The sequence below is a fragment of the Haliotis rubra genome, unplaced genomic scaffold, assembly GCF_003918875.1.
Source record: "Haliotis rubra isolate DU_JTF1 unplaced genomic scaffold, ASM391887v1 Scf342, whole genome shotgun sequence".
Lineage (NCBI taxonomy): Eukaryota > Metazoa > Mollusca > Gastropoda > Lepetellida > Haliotidae > Haliotis > Haliotis rubra.
The window spans coordinates 12,670-30,129 of NW_025767016.1; the positions used below are offsets into that span (position 1 = coordinate 12,670).

General features: G+C 46.8%; 2 protein-coding genes across 2 annotated transcripts; both read right to left on the reverse strand.

Annotated features, from left to right (window-relative positions):
* Nucleotides 1–1,579: 1,579 nt before the first annotated feature.
* On the reverse strand, nucleotides 1,580–15,738 carry LOC124284688 (serine-rich adhesin for platelets-like). Its single transcript, XM_046720789.1, has 9 exons — nucleotides 13,006–15,738; nucleotides 8,579–12,923; nucleotides 6,454–8,421; nucleotides 5,754–5,836; nucleotides 5,453–5,505; nucleotides 3,539–3,747; nucleotides 2,633–2,738; nucleotides 2,313–2,522; nucleotides 1,580–1,742 (listed from the first exon to the last, which is right to left on the reverse strand). Exons 1-9 carry the CDS (start codon nucleotides 15,736–15,738, stop codon nucleotides 1,580–1,582), a joined length of 9,870 nt encoding a protein of 3,289 aa, XP_046576745.1.
* Nucleotides 15,739–15,823: 85 nt separating this feature from the next.
* LOC124284677 (mucin-22-like) lies at nucleotides 15,824–17,239 on the reverse strand. Its single transcript, XM_046720777.1, has one exon. It carries the CDS (start codon nucleotides 17,237–17,239, stop codon nucleotides 15,824–15,826), a length of 1,416 nt encoding a protein of 471 aa, XP_046576733.1.
* Between the last annotated feature and the right edge of the window lie 221 nt (nucleotides 17,240–17,460).

Sequence of the window (17,460 nt, forward strand, 5' to 3'; positions counted from 1 at the left end):
CTTGCACACGCATACGAAAACGCTTGCTTTGTGAAATAAAGTTTGACACTGACGTGTGAAGATGGGTTCTTCTGTGGATGCAATGAGCGATAATTATCGTGGAATCTATAACTATCATTAAATCAAAAGTGATATTGCCGGGACATTGCCAAAGACGGCGTAAAACCATACTCACTCAACTCTGACACATTCTGCCCGGCGTATGTATTAAGTCTTCATACTGAGTAGGCAATCTAGAGCTGGTATTTTAGTATCACTACGAAGACCATTAGAAATATACAAGCCACATAAGGAAACTGTGCATTGTCAAAATATTATCCCAGTTGATAAGTACGATAACAATGTCAAAGGTACATATAAACTTTAATGGAGGGATCATGAGACCATAACAAATCGTGAGAATTTCAATTGAAAATTCAATCACAATGACGTCACGAGTCCACAAGCGGGACAGGGGTCAAACGACCATGTCACAAGCTCAATAACGGGTATGTCCACCATCGGCATTGAGAACAGCAGCGCATCGACGACGGATAGAGCCTATCAAACGTGCAAGGAAGGCTTGTGGGATGTCACACCAGATTCTTTCAAGTTCTGTTGCAAGGTCAAGGACGTTATCTGGCGGACGAGGAAGACGGCGTAGACGTCATCACTGCAGTCTGAAACCTGTGGCGAAGATGGGTCACCCTTATCCATCTGTCCTGTCTTGGAGTTGTTACACGTGGACGTCCAGAACGTGGCCGATCGATGATGTCACTTGTGTTCTGGTAGCGTCTCACCAGTGCAGAAATGGTGTTCCGGTGGCAGTGGAAATGTGCAGCCACTTGTCGTTGAGACATTCCCCCACGGGCCATCCCAATGGCCTCATGACGTTATGCAGACGTGAGCCTTGGCATGCTATGCGTTTCAATAGCCGCAACAACGTATTGCACGTCTCAAGGACGAATCCACTGACGTCACGGAACTTTGCATGTGCATGCATGTTGGATACATGTCACTAATCTCTGAGTTTGAATCCTTGTGTGTCTACACAGGTTTGATAAATTTAGATTTTAAATTTTTGTATGCACAGTTTCTTTATGTGCCTAGTATAGGTTTCGGTCATTGTGTCCAATGTGGGCGAACCAGCGCTTTAGTGTGAGGAATACACGCTTTAAATTCTAGACTACCCCATGGGCAGATAGGATCAGCTGTAGTGGAACACCTATCTTACCGCTTCTTGTAAATAATGTACCACTACTACTCAGGACAACAGAATATCTCTATATAACCTTACGGACATGAGATGCCAACATGTGGATATTACTGACTTACGTCATGATTGGGATCCAAAGCATCAAAGTACCACACCGGGTTAACCACGGAGGCTGTAAAGATAAACATGTAGAAGATGTTAGGTACTCAGACATACTGAAACCTAGGATCCATGCTACAATATGCTTAGATATTTAAACCAAATTAGGACCCACATCATAGTTTTCGTTGAATCAATGATTTAATCCTTTAGCAAAGTGGGAATAGTATATTATGATATGCCTTTACCGTCTGAGCTGTGCCTGAAAACACGTCAGTGACGTCTTCATCGGCGTCGTGGGGTAGATGATTGGCAGTCGAAGCCGCGGAACGAGGGCGCCTCTATATCGGCGTCTCCCATGCTGGACATGCTGCCGAAGTCAGAGAACTGGCGCCAGTTGCGGGTATACCGAGGCAGGAAGGTACTTGTGGGCATGGTGAAGGAAGCGCTATTGGGAGGAAGCAATATTCAGGTTACGCTGTATTGAGTAATCGAATAGTTGGCCAGACAAATATACAAATAAAAAAAAATTGGAAATGTATGTCAGATAATAATATCTGCTGAAACAGATTCTACTGGCGTAAATGACAAAATACTGATGGCAATTACATGAATGTCTGTTATATGGAGGCGGTTTGTAAATAATCGACTCTGGACCAGACAATCCTTTGATCAACAACATGATCATCGATCTGCGCAACTGGGATAAGATGACATGTGTGAACCAAGTCAGCCAGCCTGACCACCAAATTCCGTTAGTCCCATCTTACGACAAGCACGGGTTGCTAAAGATTAGTTCTAACCCGGATCTTCACCGGTTATTACAGGAATGGATCCCTAAAAAATCAGTGAACCAAATGTTCGCGAAAAGGTAACGCATGACCTGCTCTATCGACAGGACCCGAGAACATATACCGTACATACCCTGGTGCCCTCTGTTGTTGGGATACTGAGAGATGCAGCGATACAATCTGTTTACTCGCTCATTCACTCACTGAACGTGCGTGTTCAACCTTACCTATCGTCAAACGGGATACGACGTCGTCGTTGACGACGACGTCTCCTGTACATTGCCAGTCCACAGCACGTTGCTAGAAGGGCGACTACAGCCATGACGACTACAGGAACAAGGATGACGACAAGACGGTCATCTTCTGGTGGAGTGGTGGGTCTTGGGTTGTGTGATGCCAGGTACTGACAAAACTCACCGCTGTGGGTTGATGGGCATCTGAAATTGTGTGTGGCTCAATGCGTAAGTCAATAGGTCGCACGTAGATGTATATATGACTAGAAAACCCATTAGATAAAACTGGAAGCGTTAGTAGCTGTGAGTCTCACCTGCAAATTGCTTCGGTGTTGTTATCTAAGCAGTCCCCGTCACGACAGTCCCCTGTGACGTTGTATAGGGAACATGGGCTGCAAGTGGCGTTCACCCCGATGGCAACTGAAACAGCAAACATCTATAGTGTGTGTGTGTTCCAAGAGTTGTGACCTGTGAGTCAGTGTTGATAGGATTGGCGACAGGACCATGGATGTTTTCTCATGGACATGTTTCAGGTGGAGGAGGAACTCTGTGCATGTTTCAGGAGAAGGTGATGCTGTGTGCATGTTTCAGGTGAAAGTGGATGTTTACAGGAAAAGAGGGAGGCTGTGTGTATGTTTCAGGAGGAGGGAGGCTGTGTGTATGTTTCATGAGGAGGGAGGCTGTGTATGTATGTTTCCAGGTGGAGGGGAGGCTGTGTGTATGTTTTAGGTGAGAGGGAGGCTGTGTGTATGTTTCAGGAGGAGGGGAGGCTGTGTGTATGTTTCAGTGTGTTTCAGGAGGGAGGGATGGCTGTGTGTATGTTTCAGGAGGAGGGGAGGCTGTGTGTATGTTTTCAGGAGAAGGGGAGGCTGTGTGTATGTTTTCCAGGTGGAGGGAGGCTGTGTGTATGTTTCAGGAGGAGGGAGGCTGTGTGTATGTTTCAGGAGGAGGGAGGCTGTGTGTGTATGTTTCCAGGAGAAGGTGGGGGAGGCTGTGTGTATGTTTCAGGTGAAGGGAGGCTGTGTGTATGTTTCAGGAGGAGGGGAGGCTGTGTGTATGTTTCAGGTGGAGGGGAGGCTGTGTGTATGTTTCAGGTGGAGGGGAGGCTGTGTGTATGTTTCAGGTGGAGGGGAGGCTGTGTATGTTTCAGGAGGAGGGAAGGTTATGGGTGCGTACACATATAATTCTGCTGCAGATGAGAATGTTTACTTCACACTCACCACATTTGTCTTGACAAGTTCGTTTGTCGATGTCGCAGACACGAGGTGTTGACACATCCACGAGGCAGGAAGTGTTGTCAGGACGGAAGATGGTTGCACTGGATTGCAGAAACACCCTTAAACTGTTGGTTGACCTGAGTTTGTCACGAGGGTCTTGTCTGTGTCCAGATACATATCTCATCTGTATAGTTAGCTGGTTACTGTTGGCACTGTTGGCACTGTTGAGAAGAGGCACTTACTGTAACATTCTTCACAGTTTCTCTTGCACACATTCGGCAACAGAGCTGTACTATATCTCTGTCTAACCCCGATCGACGGGAATATTGCGTCTGAGTCTGTGTAATTCCTGATGGCATAGGGAGAGGTTCCACATCATACAACTTATTAATTTCTCTTACTATTTCACACAGCAAGATTCACCAAAACGCAACTTGCAACAACTGCATGAACATCCCTTGAATTTGCCTGAAACTTTATCTCTCTTGATTACCAGAAGATTGTGAACGTTTCAGTTTATTCACTGCACATCTTACATCCTTCAATAATAGTTGTTGGATTTGTTGTTTAAAGTTAATTTACACGTGAAACTTCAGTGCAAGAGGATAACCGGTCTTCAGACCGGCGTTAAGGATCAAATAGTCAACACTAGGTAAAAGCAGCACTGGATGTCAGTGACGACTCTGGGTGTTCGGGTTAAGGGGGGTAAGCATGTCTTCCCATCCCGGTAGCAGGCAGGGCAACATTATGAAAGGATGTGGTGTTTTTCAACTTTGTTTTGCGCGGGAGGTGAAATGTGAGACGTGACAAACGTGGTTAACGATCTACGAGGGGACTTCTTTGAGTGGCATTGTTGTACTTGCTTGACAACGATACAAGAATACTTGCTGACAACGATACAGGAATCTGTATCGAAACGTCGAATCTACCGAATAAGGAAGTATTTTTTGCATAAAGTTTGTCTGTATATAAGATCTACGAGGGGCGTCCCAAACGTAGTCGGCCAAACTATATTCTCGATGTCCAATGTTAGAAAAGCTTCCATTTTATTTTGAAGGAATCATTTTTAGCAAAGCCATATCCAAAAATTCACAGTTGTGGGTAATGTGGTTAACGAAATGTTAGTCAGCACAACACATTTGGGTATAATATTTCTTTAAAAATTGCAGAAAGTGAAAAACTGTTATTTTGAACCTCTTGGATAATGGTATGCCCTCAGATAATATCATATACAATATGTTCAGTACAATATTGGATGACTTCCCGCCATAATCAACCTTCAAAGATTGCTTGATTTATATTTAGACGGGGCTGTTTTTAAGGGACAACCCCATTTTAATCTTTCAAAAATACTGTGTCCAGATATTCAAGCTGGCACTGTTTACAATATATTGAGTGCTGACACTTGTGTGGCCATTCAGTATTTAGTTTGAACCCTTGGCATTATGTATGAATAAGTGAAAACGTTAGAATAAACTATGTCCTTATGCCTGCGTCATCTGAAAGGGGTTGGGTAGTGTCTCCAAAACAAGCTCTTTCAGTAAACGTCATGGGGGATGCGATCGTAGTTTCAAACTGCATTTTTATGCACTTTGATATCTACGTTTGATTCTAGAGAACTTTGCCTATCTCAAACACACAAAATTTTGTTTCCTGAAGTTGCATGTATGATACATTTATTGCAGATTTTGCGTTTTTTAGGGGTAACAATATAAAGTGTCAAACAAAATGGGGATAGTGAGGCTGGAACATGGCAAAAGCAATTTTCTTGAGGTTGACACACAATATGTAGAAAAATAAAACATAAAAAACAGCTGCATTTGTATATTTGTCTGGGTGAGGCCGACTACTTTTGGGACGCCTTTCGTAGATGTCCTCCCCATGTAACAGATCTTTGATGGACTACTGACTACTCACACCACCGAGACTGCAGCGACGTTAGGAAGACCCTTAAATACTTGGTTCTGGAACTGAAATTTAAGATGATTTGATTGAGTAGGACTGAAAAAATCTCTAAAAAATAATTAGAAAGAATTGTGTTCATGGTAGCTAAAAGACCGAATTTGCCAACGAGTTACTTAACCATGTGGAGTTTTGTAATAAAATACAATTCTGACGAGAAGTTGAATATTTTGAAGAACAAGGTCCACACTAAACTTGCAGTGTAGGAATCACCACGACCACATGTAAAGGTATATCTAGCAGTTAAGAACATTACCATCATATCCAGCTTTTGGACATTTTCTCTCTTCAAAGGCACGTTGCACTGTATATCTAATAAAAACGTTGCCCTAGTTGATGCTGGAAAAGAGTTCTTGCAGTTACGACATAATGTTTTCAGGGTAAGTTTGATCGTCTTTCTTTCAGATTGTTCAATTACAATTTTGATGTAAGTCTTAAAATGAACTTAAACAAAGCACTGAAAATGTTTACTATATATCAGAAGACACAAATAAAAATACATTTAAAAATGAAACGTCAATGCAAGAGAACAAACAATCTTAATGATCCACCGAAACACATTATAGATGGTGGAAAGAAAAACATAACTATGAAACACATATGAATATACATATGAAGGGCCACGGAAATTCGGGGATGCCACCATGTATTCGGGGGACGGTGGACATGCCCAACAGGTAACACTCATCCATTACACAGAGGTGTTAGTATTTAGTACCGGACGCAGCAATACTACCGGCATTGGAATGAGGACGGTATGCTAGTCAGAAGGGGTCTAGGACAATTGCCACCCTGACAATTGCCACCCAGGAGAATTACCAAGAGGACAATTGCCACCCAAAAGATCAAGTTATCGATCCACCAGACAACAACAGTTACACAGGCCAACAAACAATGACAGACACAAGCATAGGAAACATACTCGCATATACCACATGCAATGAGAAAATACTGACTTGTACACTGATCTGTAGATGATGTCATTGGGATCCATGTTGTGTCATTCACAGGAGCTGTTGAGGTTTTAACGGTTGTATTAAACGTAGGTGTATTGGTGAAGAGGTGTGAGGTCAAATTGGCACTAGCTGTTGAAATTTGTGCTGATGGTGTGGAGTTCGAACCTGTGGGCGTTGTCAAGAGAGTGGAAAGCGTAGATGTCTCGCTTGATGTCTCTGTAGTATAAGAACTGGTTGTTGTAGATGTGTTTTCTGTCACTGCTGAGGATGTTCCAGTCACCATTTCCGATGTCAAGCTTTCCTCAGTCGTTGAAACAGTAGATACTGAAGACATCCCAGTCATTGTCGTTTCTTGAGTCGTTGGCTCCTCAGAGGAAGTTGAAGATGCAGTGGCAACGGAAGCAGATTCCGTGGAGGCCGATTGAGTGGAAACAGTCGAGGTTTGACTTGTTTCTGTGCTCGACGTTTCTTTTGTAGATTCCGGAGTGGACAAGGTTGAGGTGGCTTCCATCGTAGTGGACATAGATGCTTGGTAAGGGCCAGGACTGACTGTGGATGACGTTTCCTCTGTGGGAGTAGAAGCTGTCTGTGGTGACGATCCCTCTGTTGAGCCTTGTGTGGTATTTTGGCCTTGGTTGGTGAACGTGGACTGGGAGGTGCCTGCTTGACTGGGTGTACTTGAAAGTGGAGAGGTCGTGGCTTCAGTGGTACTCTCAGAGCCTGATGCTGTGGTGGATGATTGCTGAGAAAGAGTAGATTCTGTGTTTGTGACATGTAATGTTGTTTCCGAGTGGCTTGACTCAGTGCTACCCTCGGATGCTGTGGAAGTTTCTCCCAGTGTTGTAGCAGAGTAAACCTCGGTTGTCATTTTGGGAGTAGGTGTTGTAGCTTCCCTTGATGGTGTGGAGCTCGCACCTGTGGGCGTTGTCAAGAGAGTGGAAAGCGTAGATGTCTCGCTTGATGTCTCTGTAGTATAAGAACTGGTTGTTGTAGATGTGTTTTCTGTCACTGCTGAGGATGTTCCAGTCACCATTTCCGATGTCAAGCTTTCCTCAGTCGTTGAAACAGTAGATACTGAAGACATCCCAGTCATTGTCGTTTCTTGAGTCGTTGGCTCCTCAGAGGAAGTTGAAGATGCAGTGGCAACGGAAGCAGATTCCGTGGAGGCCGATTGAGTGGAAACAGTCGAGGTTTGACTTGTTTCTGTGCTCGACGTTTCTTTTGTAGATTCCGGAGTGGACAAGGTTGAGGTGGCTTCCATCGTAGTGGACATAGATGCTTGGTAAGGGCCAGGACTGACTGTGGATGACGTTTCCTCTGTGGGAGTAGAAGCTGTCTGTGGTGACGATCCCTCTGTTGAGCCTTGTGTGGTATTTTGGCCTTGGTTGGTGAACGTGGACTGGGAGGTGCCTGCTTGACTGGGTGTACTTGAAAGTGGAGAGGTCGTGGCTTCAGTGGTACTCTCAGAGCCTGATGCTGTGGTGGATGATTGCTGAGAAAGAGTAGATTCTGTGTTTGTGACATGTAATGTTGTTTCCGAGTGGCTTGACTCAGTGCTACCCTCGGATGCTGTGGAAGTTTCTCCCAGTGTTGTAGCAGAGTAAACCTCTGTTGTCATTTTGGGAGTAGGTGTTGTAGCTTCCCTTGATGGTGTGGAGCTCGCACCTGTGGGCGTTGTCAAGAGAGTGGAAAGCGTAGATGTCTCGCTTGATGTCTCTGTAGTATAAGAACTGGTTGTTGTAGATGTGTTTTCTGTCACTGCTGAGGATGTTCCAGTCACCATTTCCGATGTCAAGCTTTCCTCAGTCGTTGAAACAGTAGATACTGAAGACATCCCAGTCATTGTCGTTTCTTGAGTCGTTGGCTCCTCAGAGGAAGTTGAAGATGCAGTGGCAACGGAAGCAGATTCCGTGGAGGCCGATTGAGTGGAAACAGTCGAGGTTTGACTTGTTTCTGTGCTCGACGTTTCTTTTTGTAGATTCCGGAGTGGACAAGGTTGAGGTGGCTTCCATCGTAGTGGACATAGATGCTTGGTAAGGGCCAGGACTGACTATGGATGACGTTTCCTCTGTGGGAGTAGAAGCTGTCTGTGGTGACGATCTCTCTGTTGAGCCTTGTGTGGTACTTTGGCCTTGGCTGGTGAACGTAGACTGGGAGGTGCCTGCTTGACTGGGTGTACTTGAAAGTGGAGAGGTCGTGGCTTCAGTGGTACTCTCAGAGCCTGATGCTGTGGTGGATGATTGCTGAGAAAGAGTAGATTCTGTGTTTGTGACATGTAATGTTGTTTCCGAGTGGCTTGACTCAGTGCTACCCTCGGATGCTGTGGAAGTTTCTCCCAGTGTTGTAGCAGAGTAAACCTCTGTTGTCATTTTGGGAGTAGGTGTTGTAGCTTCCCTTGATGGTGTGGAGCTCGCACCTGTGGGCGTTGTCAAGAGAGTGGAAAGCGTAGATGTCTCGCTTGATGTCTCTGTAGTATAAGAACTGGTTGTTGTAGATGTGTTTTCTGTCACTGCTGAGGATGTTCCAGTCACCATTTCCGATGTCAAGCTTTCCTCAGTCGTTGAAACAGTAGATACTGAAGACATCCCAGTCATTGTCGTTTCTTGAGTCGTTGGCTCCTCAGAGGAAGTTAAAGATGCAGTGGCAACGGAAGCAGATTCCGTGGAGGCCGATTGAGTGGAAACAGTCGAGGTTTGACTTGTTTCTGTGCTCGACGTTTCTTTTGTAGATTCCGGAGTGGACAAGGTTGAGGTGGCTTCCATCGTAGTGGACATAGATGCTTGGTAAGGGCCAGGACTGACTGTGGATGACGTTTCCTCTGTGGGAGTAGAAGCTGTCTGTGGTGACGATCCCTCTGTTGAGCCTTGTGTGGTATTTTGGCCTTGGTTGGTGAACGTGGACTGGGAGGTGCCTGCTTGACTGGGTGTACTTGAAAGTGGAGAGGTCGTGGCTTCAGTGGTACTCTCAGAGCCTGATGCTGTGGTGGATGATTGCTGAGAAAGAGTAGATTCTGTGTTTGTGACATGTAATGTTGTTTCCGAGTGGCTTGACTCAGTGCTACCCTCGGATGCTGTGGAAGTTTCTCCCAGTGTTGTAGCAGAGTAAACCTCGGTTGTCATTTTGGGAGTAGGTGTTGTAGCTTCCCTTGATGGTGTGGAGCTCGCACCTGTGGGCGTTGTCAAGAGAGTGGAAAGCGTAGATGTCTCGCTTGATGTCTCTGTAGTATAAGAACTGGTTGTTGTAGATGTGTTTTCTGTCACTGCTGAGGATGTTCCAGTCACCATTTCCGATGTCAAGCTTTCCTCAGTCGTTGAAACAGTAGATACTGAAGACATCCCAGTCATTGTCGTTTCTTGAGTCGTTGGCTCCTCAGAGGAAGTTAAAGATGCAGTGGCAACGGAAGCAGATTCCGTGGAGGCCGATTGAGTGGAAACAGTCGAGGTTTGACTTGTTTCTGTGCTCGACGTTTCTTTTGTAGATTCCGGAGTGGACAAGGTTGAGGTGGCTTCCATCGTAGTGGACATAGATGCTTGGTAAGGGCCAGGACTGACTGTGGATGACGTTTCCTCTGTGGGAGTAGAAGCTGTCTGTGGTGACGATCCCTCTGTTGAGCCTTGTGTGGTATTTTGGCCTTGGTTGGTGAACGTGGACTGGGAGGTGCCTGCTTGACTGGGTGTACTTGAAAGTGGAGAGGTCGTGGCTTCAGTGGTACTCTCAGAGCCTGATGCTGTGGTGGATGATTGCTGAGAAAGAGTAGATTCTGTGTTTGTGACATGTAATGTTGTTTCCGAGTTGCTTGACTCAGTGCTACCCTCGGATGCTGTGGAAGTTTCTCCCAGTGTTGTAGCAGAGTAAACCTCGGTTGTCATTTTGGGAGTAGGTGTTGTAGCTTCCCTTGATGGTGTGGAGCTCGCACCTGTGGGCGTTGTCAAGAGAGTGGAAAGCGTAGATGTCTCGCTTGATGTCTCTGTAGTATAAGAACTGGTTGTTGTAGATGTGTTTTCTGTCACTGCTGAGGATGTTCCAGTCACCATTTCCGATGTCAAGCTTTCCTCAGTCGTTGAAACAGTAGATACTGAAGACATCCCAGTCATTGTCGTTTCTTGAGTCGTTGGCTCCTCAGAGGAAGTTAAAGATGCAGTGGCAACGGAAGCAGATTCCGTGGAGGCCGATTGAGTGGAAACAGTCGAGGTTTGACTTGTTTCTGTGCTCGACGTTTCTTTTGTAGATTCCGGAGTGGACAAGGTTGAGGTGGCTTCCATCGTAGTGGACATAGATGCTTGGTAAGGGCCAGGACTGACTGTGGATGACGTTTCCTCTGTGGGAGTAGAAGCTGTCTGTGGTGACGATCCCTCTGTTGAGCCTTGTGTGGTACTTTGGCCTTGGTTGGTGAACGTGGACTGGGAGGTGCCTGCTTGACTGGGTGTACTTGAAAGTGGAGAGGTCGTGGCTTCAGTGGTACTCTCAGAGCCTGATGCTGTGGTGGATGATTGCTGAGAAAGAGTAGATTCTGTGTTTGTGACATGTAATGTTGTTTCCGAGTGGCTTGACTCAGTGCTACCCTCGGATGCTGTGGAAGTTTCTCCCAGTGTTGTAGCAGAGTAAACCTCGGTTGTCATTTTGGGAGTAGGTGTTGTAGCTTCCCTTGATGGTGTGGAGCTCGCACCTGTGGGCGTTGTCAAGAGAGTGGAAAGCGTAGATGTCTCGCTTGATGTCTCTGTAGTATAAGAACTGGTTGTTGTAGATGTGTTTTCTGTCACTGCTGAGGATGTTCCAGTCACCATTTCCGATGTCAAGCTTTCCTCAGTCGTTGAAACAGTAGATACTGAAGACATCCCAGTCATTGTCGTTTCTTGAGTCGTTGGCTCCTCAGAGGAAGTTAAAGATGCAGTGGCAACGGAAGCAGATTCCGTGGAGGCCGATTGAGTGGAAACAGTCGAGGTTTGACTTGTTTCTGTGCTCGACGTTTCTTTTGTAGATTCCGGAGTGGACAAGGTTGAGGTGGCTTCCATCGTAGTGGACATAGATGCTTGGTAAGGGCCAGGACTGACTGTGGATGACGTTTCCTCTGTGGGAGTAGAAGCTGTCTGTGGTGACGATCCCTCTGTTGAGCCTTGTGTGGTATTTTGGCCTTGGTTGGTGAACGTGGACTGGGAGGTGCCTGCTTGACTGGGTGTACTTGAAAGTGGAGAGGTCGTGGCTTCAGTGGTACTCTCAGAGCCTGATGCTGTGGTGGATGATTGCTGAGAAAGAGTAGATTCTGTGTTTGTGACATGTAATGTTGTTTCCGAGTGGCTTGACTCAGTGCTACCCTCGGATGCTGTGGAAGTTTCTCCCAGTGTTGTAGCAGAGTAAACCTCGGTTGTCATTTTGGGAGTAGGTGTTGTAGCTTCCCTTGATGGTGTGGAGCTCGCACCTGTGGGCGTTGTCAAGAGAGTGGAAAGCGTAGATGTCTCGCTTGATGTCTCTGTAGTATAAGAACTGGTTGTTGTAGATGTGTTTTCTGTCACTGCTGAGGATGTTCCAGTCACCATTTCCGATGTCAAGCTTTCCTCAGTCGTTGAAACAGTAGATACTGAAGACATCCCAGTCATTGTCGTTTCTTGAGTCGTTGGCTCCTCAGAGGAAGTTAAAGATGCAGTGGCAACGGAAGCAGATTCCGTGGAGGCCGATTGAGTGGAAACAGTCGAGGTTTGACTTGTTTCTGTGCTCGACGTTTCTTTTGTAGATTCCGGAGTGGACAAGGTTGAGGTGGCTTCCATCGTAGTGGACATAGATGCTTGGTAAGGGCCAGGACTGACTATGGATGACGTTTCCTCTGTGGGAGTAGAAGCTGTCTGTGTTGACGATCCCTCTGTTGAGCCTTGTGTGGTATTTTGGCCTTGGTTGGTGAACGTGGACTGGGAGGTGCCTGCTTGACTGGGTGTACTTGAAAGTGGAGAGGTCGTGGCTTCAGTGGTACTCTCAGAGCCTGATGCTGTGGTGGATGATTGCTGAGAAAGAGTAGATTCTGTGTTTGTGACATGTAATGTTGTTTCCGAGTGGCTTGACTCAGTGCTACCCTCGGATGCTGTGGAAGTTTCTCCCAGTGTTGTAGCAGAGTAAACCTCGGTTGTCATTGTGGGAGTAGGTGTTGTAGCTTCCCTTGATGGTGTGGAGCTCGCACCTGTGGGCGTTGTCAAGAGAGTGGAAAGCGTAGATGTCTCGCTTGATGTCTCTGTAGTATAAGAACTGGTTGTTGTAGATGTGTTTTCTGTCACTGCTGAGGATGTTCCAGTCACCATTTCCGATGTCAAGCTTTCCTCAGTCGTTGAAACAGTAGATACTGAAGACATCCCAGTCATTGTCGTTTCTTGAGTCGTTGGCTCCTCAGAGGAAGTTAAAGATGCAGTGGCAACGGAAAGCAGATTCCGTGGAGGCCGATTGAGTGGAAACAGTCGAGGTTTGACTTGTTTCTGTGCTCGACGTTTCTTTTGTAGATTCCGGAGTGGACAAGGTTGAGGTGGCTTCCATCGTAGTGGACATAGATGCTTGGTAAGGGCCAGGACTGACTGTGGATGACGTTTCCTCTGTGGGAGTAGAAGCTGTCTGTGGTGACGATCCCTCTGTTGAGCCTTGTGTGGTACTTTGGCCTTGGCTGGTGAACGTAGACTGGGAGGTGCCTGCTTGACTGGGTGTACTTGAAAGTGGAGAGGTCGTGGCTTCAGTGGTACTCTCAGAGCCTGATGCTGTGGTGGATGATTGCTGAGAAAGAGTAGATTCTGTGTTTGTGACATGTAATGTTGTTTCCGAGTGGCTTGACTCAGTGCTACCCTCGGATGCTGTGGAAGTTTCTCCCAGTGTTGTAGCAGAGTTAACCTCGGTTGTCATTTTGGGAGTAGGTGTTGTAGCTTCCCTTGATGGTGTGGAGCTCGCACCTGTGGGCGTTGTCAAGAGAGTGGAAAGCGTAGATGTCTCGCTTGATGTCTCTGTAGTATAAGAACTGGTTGTTGTAGATGTGTTTTCTGTCACTGCTGAGGATGTTCCAGTCACCATTTCCGATGTCAAGCTTTCCTCAGTCGTTGAAACAGTAGATACTGAAGACATCCCAGTCATTGTCGTTTCTTGAGTCGTTGGCTCCTCAGAGGAAGTTAAAGATGCAGTGGCAACGGAAACAGATTCCGTGGAGGCCGATTGAGTGGAAACAGTCGAGGTTTGACTTGTTTCTGTGCTCGACGTTTCTTTTGTAGATTCCGGAGTGGACAAGGTTGAGGTGGCTTCCATCGTAGTGGACATAGATGCTTGGTAAGGGCCAGGACTGACTGTGGATGACGTTTCCTCCGTGGGAGTAGAAGCTGTCTGTGTTGACGATCCCTCTGTTGAGCCTTGTGTGGTACTTTGGCCTTGGTTGGTGAACATGGACTGGGAGGTGCCTGCTTGACTGGGTGTACTTGAAAGTGGAGAGGTCGTGGCTTCAGTTGTACTCTCAGAGCCTGATGCTGTGGTGGATGATTGCTGAGAAAGAGTAGATTCTGTGTTTGTTACATGAAATGTTGTTTCCGAGTGGCTTGACTCAGTGCTACCCTCGGATGCTGTGGAAGTTTCTCCCAGTGTTGTAGCAGAGTTAACCTCGGTTGTCATTTTGGGAGTAGGTGTTGTAGCTTCCCTTGATGGTGTGGAGCTCGCACCTGTGGGCGTTGTCAAGAGAGTGGAAAGCGTAGATGTCTCGCTTGATGTCTCTGTAGTATAAGAACTGGTTGTTGTAGATGTGTTTTCTGTCACTGCTGAGGATGTTCCAGTCACCATTTCCGATGTCAAGCTTTCCTCAGTCGTTGAAACAGTAGATACTGAAGACATCCCAGTCATTGTCGTTTCTTGAGTCGTTGGCTCCTCAGAGGAAGTTAAAGATGCAGTGGCAACGAAAGCAGATTCCGTGGAGGCCGATTGAGTGGAAACAGTCGAGGTTTGACTTGTTTCTGTGCTCGACGTTTCTTTTGTAGATTCCGGAGTGGACAAGGTTGAGGTGGCTTCCATCGTAGTCGACATAGATGCTTGGTAAGGGCCAGGACTGACTGTGGATGACGTTTCCTCTGTGGGAGTAGAAGCTGTCTGTGTTGACGATCCCTCTGTTGAGCCTTGTGTGGTACTTTGGCCTTGGCTGGTGAACGTAGACTGGGAGGTGCCTGCTTGACTGGGTGTACTTGAAAGTGGAGAGGTCGTGGCTTCAGTGGTACTCTCAGAGCCTGATGCTGTGGTGGATGATTGCTGAGAAAGAGTAGATTCTGTGTTTGTGACATGTAATGTTGTTTCCGAGTGGCTTGACTCAGTGCTACCCTCGGATGCTGTGGAAGTTTCTCCCAGTGTTGTAGCAGAGTTAACCTCGGTTGTCATTTTGGGAGTAGGTGTTGTAGCTTCCCTTGATGGTGTGGAGCTCGCACCTGTGGGCGTTGTCAAGAGAGTGGAAAGCGTAGATGTCTCGCTTGATGTCTCTGTAGTATAAGAACTGGTTGTTGTAGATGTGTTTTCTGTCACTGCTGAGGATGTTCCAGTCACCATTTCCGATGTCAAGCTTTCCTCAGTCGTTGAAACAGTAGATACTGAAGACATCCCAGTCATTGTCGTTTCTTGAGTCGTTGGCTCCTCAGAGGAAGTTAAAGATGCAGTGGCAACGGAAGCAGATTCCGTGGAGGCCGATTGAGTGGAAACAGTCGAGGTTTGACTTGTTTCTGTGCTCGACGTTTCTTTTGTAGATTCCGGAGTGGACAAGGTTGAGGTGGCTTCCATCGTAGTGGACATAGATGCTTGGTAAGGGCCAGGACTGACTGTGGATGACGTTTCCTCTGTGGGAGTAGAAGCTGTCTGTGGTGACGATCTCTCTGTTGAGCCTTGTGTGGTACTTTGGCCTTGGTTGGTGAACGTAGACTGGGAGGTGCCTGGTTGACTGGGTGTACTTGAAAGTGGAGAGGTCGTGGCTTCAGTGGTACTCTCAGAGCCTGATGCTGTGGTGGATGATTGCTGAGAAACAGTAGATTCTGTGTTTGTTACATGAAATGTTGTTTCCGAGTGGCTTGACTCAGTGCTACCCTCGGATGCTGTGGAAGTTTCTCCCAGTGTTGTAGCAGAGTTAACCTCGGTTGTCATTTTGGGAGTAGGTGTTGTAGCTTCCCTTGATGGTGTGGAGCTCGCACCTGTGGGCGTTGTCAAGAGAGTGGAAAGCGTAGATGTCTCGCTTGATGTCTCTGTAGTATAAGAACTGGTTGTTGTAGATGTGTTTTCTGTCACTGCTGAGGATGTTCCAGTCACCATTTCCGATGTCAAGCTTTCCTCAGTCGTTGAAACAGTAGATACTGAAGACATCCCAGTCATTGTCGTTTCTTGAGTCGTTGGCTCCTCAGAGGAAGTTAAAGATGCAGTGGCAACGAAAGCAGATTCCGTGGAGGCCGATTGAGTGGAAACAGTCGAGGTTTGACTTGTTTCTGTGCTCGACGTTTCTTTTGTAGATTCCGGATTGGACAAGGTTGAGGTGGCTTCCATCGTAGTCGACATAGATGCTTCGGTAAGGGCCAGGACTGACTATGGATGACGTTTCCTCTGTGGGAGTAGAAGCTGTCTGTGGTGACGATCCCTCTGTTGAGCCTTGTGTGGTACTTTGGCCTTGGCTGGTGAACGTAGACTGGGAGGTGCCTGCTTGACTGGGTGTACTTGAAAGTGGAGAGGTCGTGGCTTCAATGGTACTCTCAGAGCCTGATGCTGTGGTGGATGATTGCTGAGAAAGAGTAGATTCTGTGTTTGTGACATGTAATGTTGTTTCCGAGTGGCTTGACTCAGTGCTACCCTCGGATGCTGTGGAAGTTTCTCCCAGTGTTGTAGCAGAGTTAACCTCGGTTGTCATTTTGGGAGTAGGTGTTGTAGCTTCCCTTGATGGTGTGGAGCTCGCACCTGTGGGCGTTGTCAAGAGAGTGGAAAGCGTAGATGTCTCGCTTGATGTCTCTGTAGTATAAGAACTGGTTGTTGTAGATGTGTTTTCTGTCACTGCTGAGGATGTTCCAGTCACCATTTCCGATGTCAAGCTTTCCTCAGTCGTTGAAACAGTAGATACTGAAGACATCCCAGTCATTGTCGTTTCTTGAGTCGTTGGCTCCTCAGAGGAAGTTAAAGATGCAGTGGCAACGAAAGCAGATTCCGTGGAGGCCGATTGAGTGGAAACAGTCGAGGTTTGACTTGTTTCTGTGCTCGACGTTTCTTTTGTAGATTCCGGAGTGGACAAGGTTGAGGTGGCTTCCATCGTAGTCGACATAGATGCTTGGTAAGGGCCAGGACTGACTATGGATGACGTTTCCTCTGTGGGAGTAGAAGCTGTCTGTGTTGACGATCCCTCTGTTGAGCCTTGTGTGGTACTTTGGCCTTGGTTGGTGAACATGGACTGGGAGGTGCCTGCTTGACTGGGTGTACTTGAAAGTGGAGAGGTCGTGGCTTCAGTTGTACTCTCAGAGCCTGATGCTGTGGTGGATGATTGCTGAGAAAGAGTAGATTCTGTGTTTGTGACATGTAATGTTGTTTCCGAGTGGCTTGACTCAGTGCTACCCTCGGATGCTGTGGAAGTTTCTCCCAGTGTTGTAGCAGAGTTAACCTCGGTTGTCATTTTGGGAGTAGGTGTTGTAGCTTCCCTTGATGGTGTGGAGCTCGCACCTGTGGGCGTTGTCAAGAGAGTGGAAAGCGTAGATGTCTCGCTTGATGTCTCTGTAGTATAAGAACTGGTTGTTGTAGATGTGTTTTCTGTCACTGCTGAGGATGTTCCAGTCACCATTTCCGATGTCAAGCTTTCCTCAGTCGTTGAAACAGTAGATACTGAAGACATCCCAGTCATTGTCGTTTCTTGAGTCGTTGGCTCCTCAGAGGAAGTTAAAGATGCAGTGGCAACGAAAGCAGATTCCGTGGAGGCCGATTGAGTGGAAACAGTCGAGGTTTGACTTGTTTCTGTGCTCGACGTTTCTTTTGTAGATTCCGGATTGGACAAGGTTGAGGTGG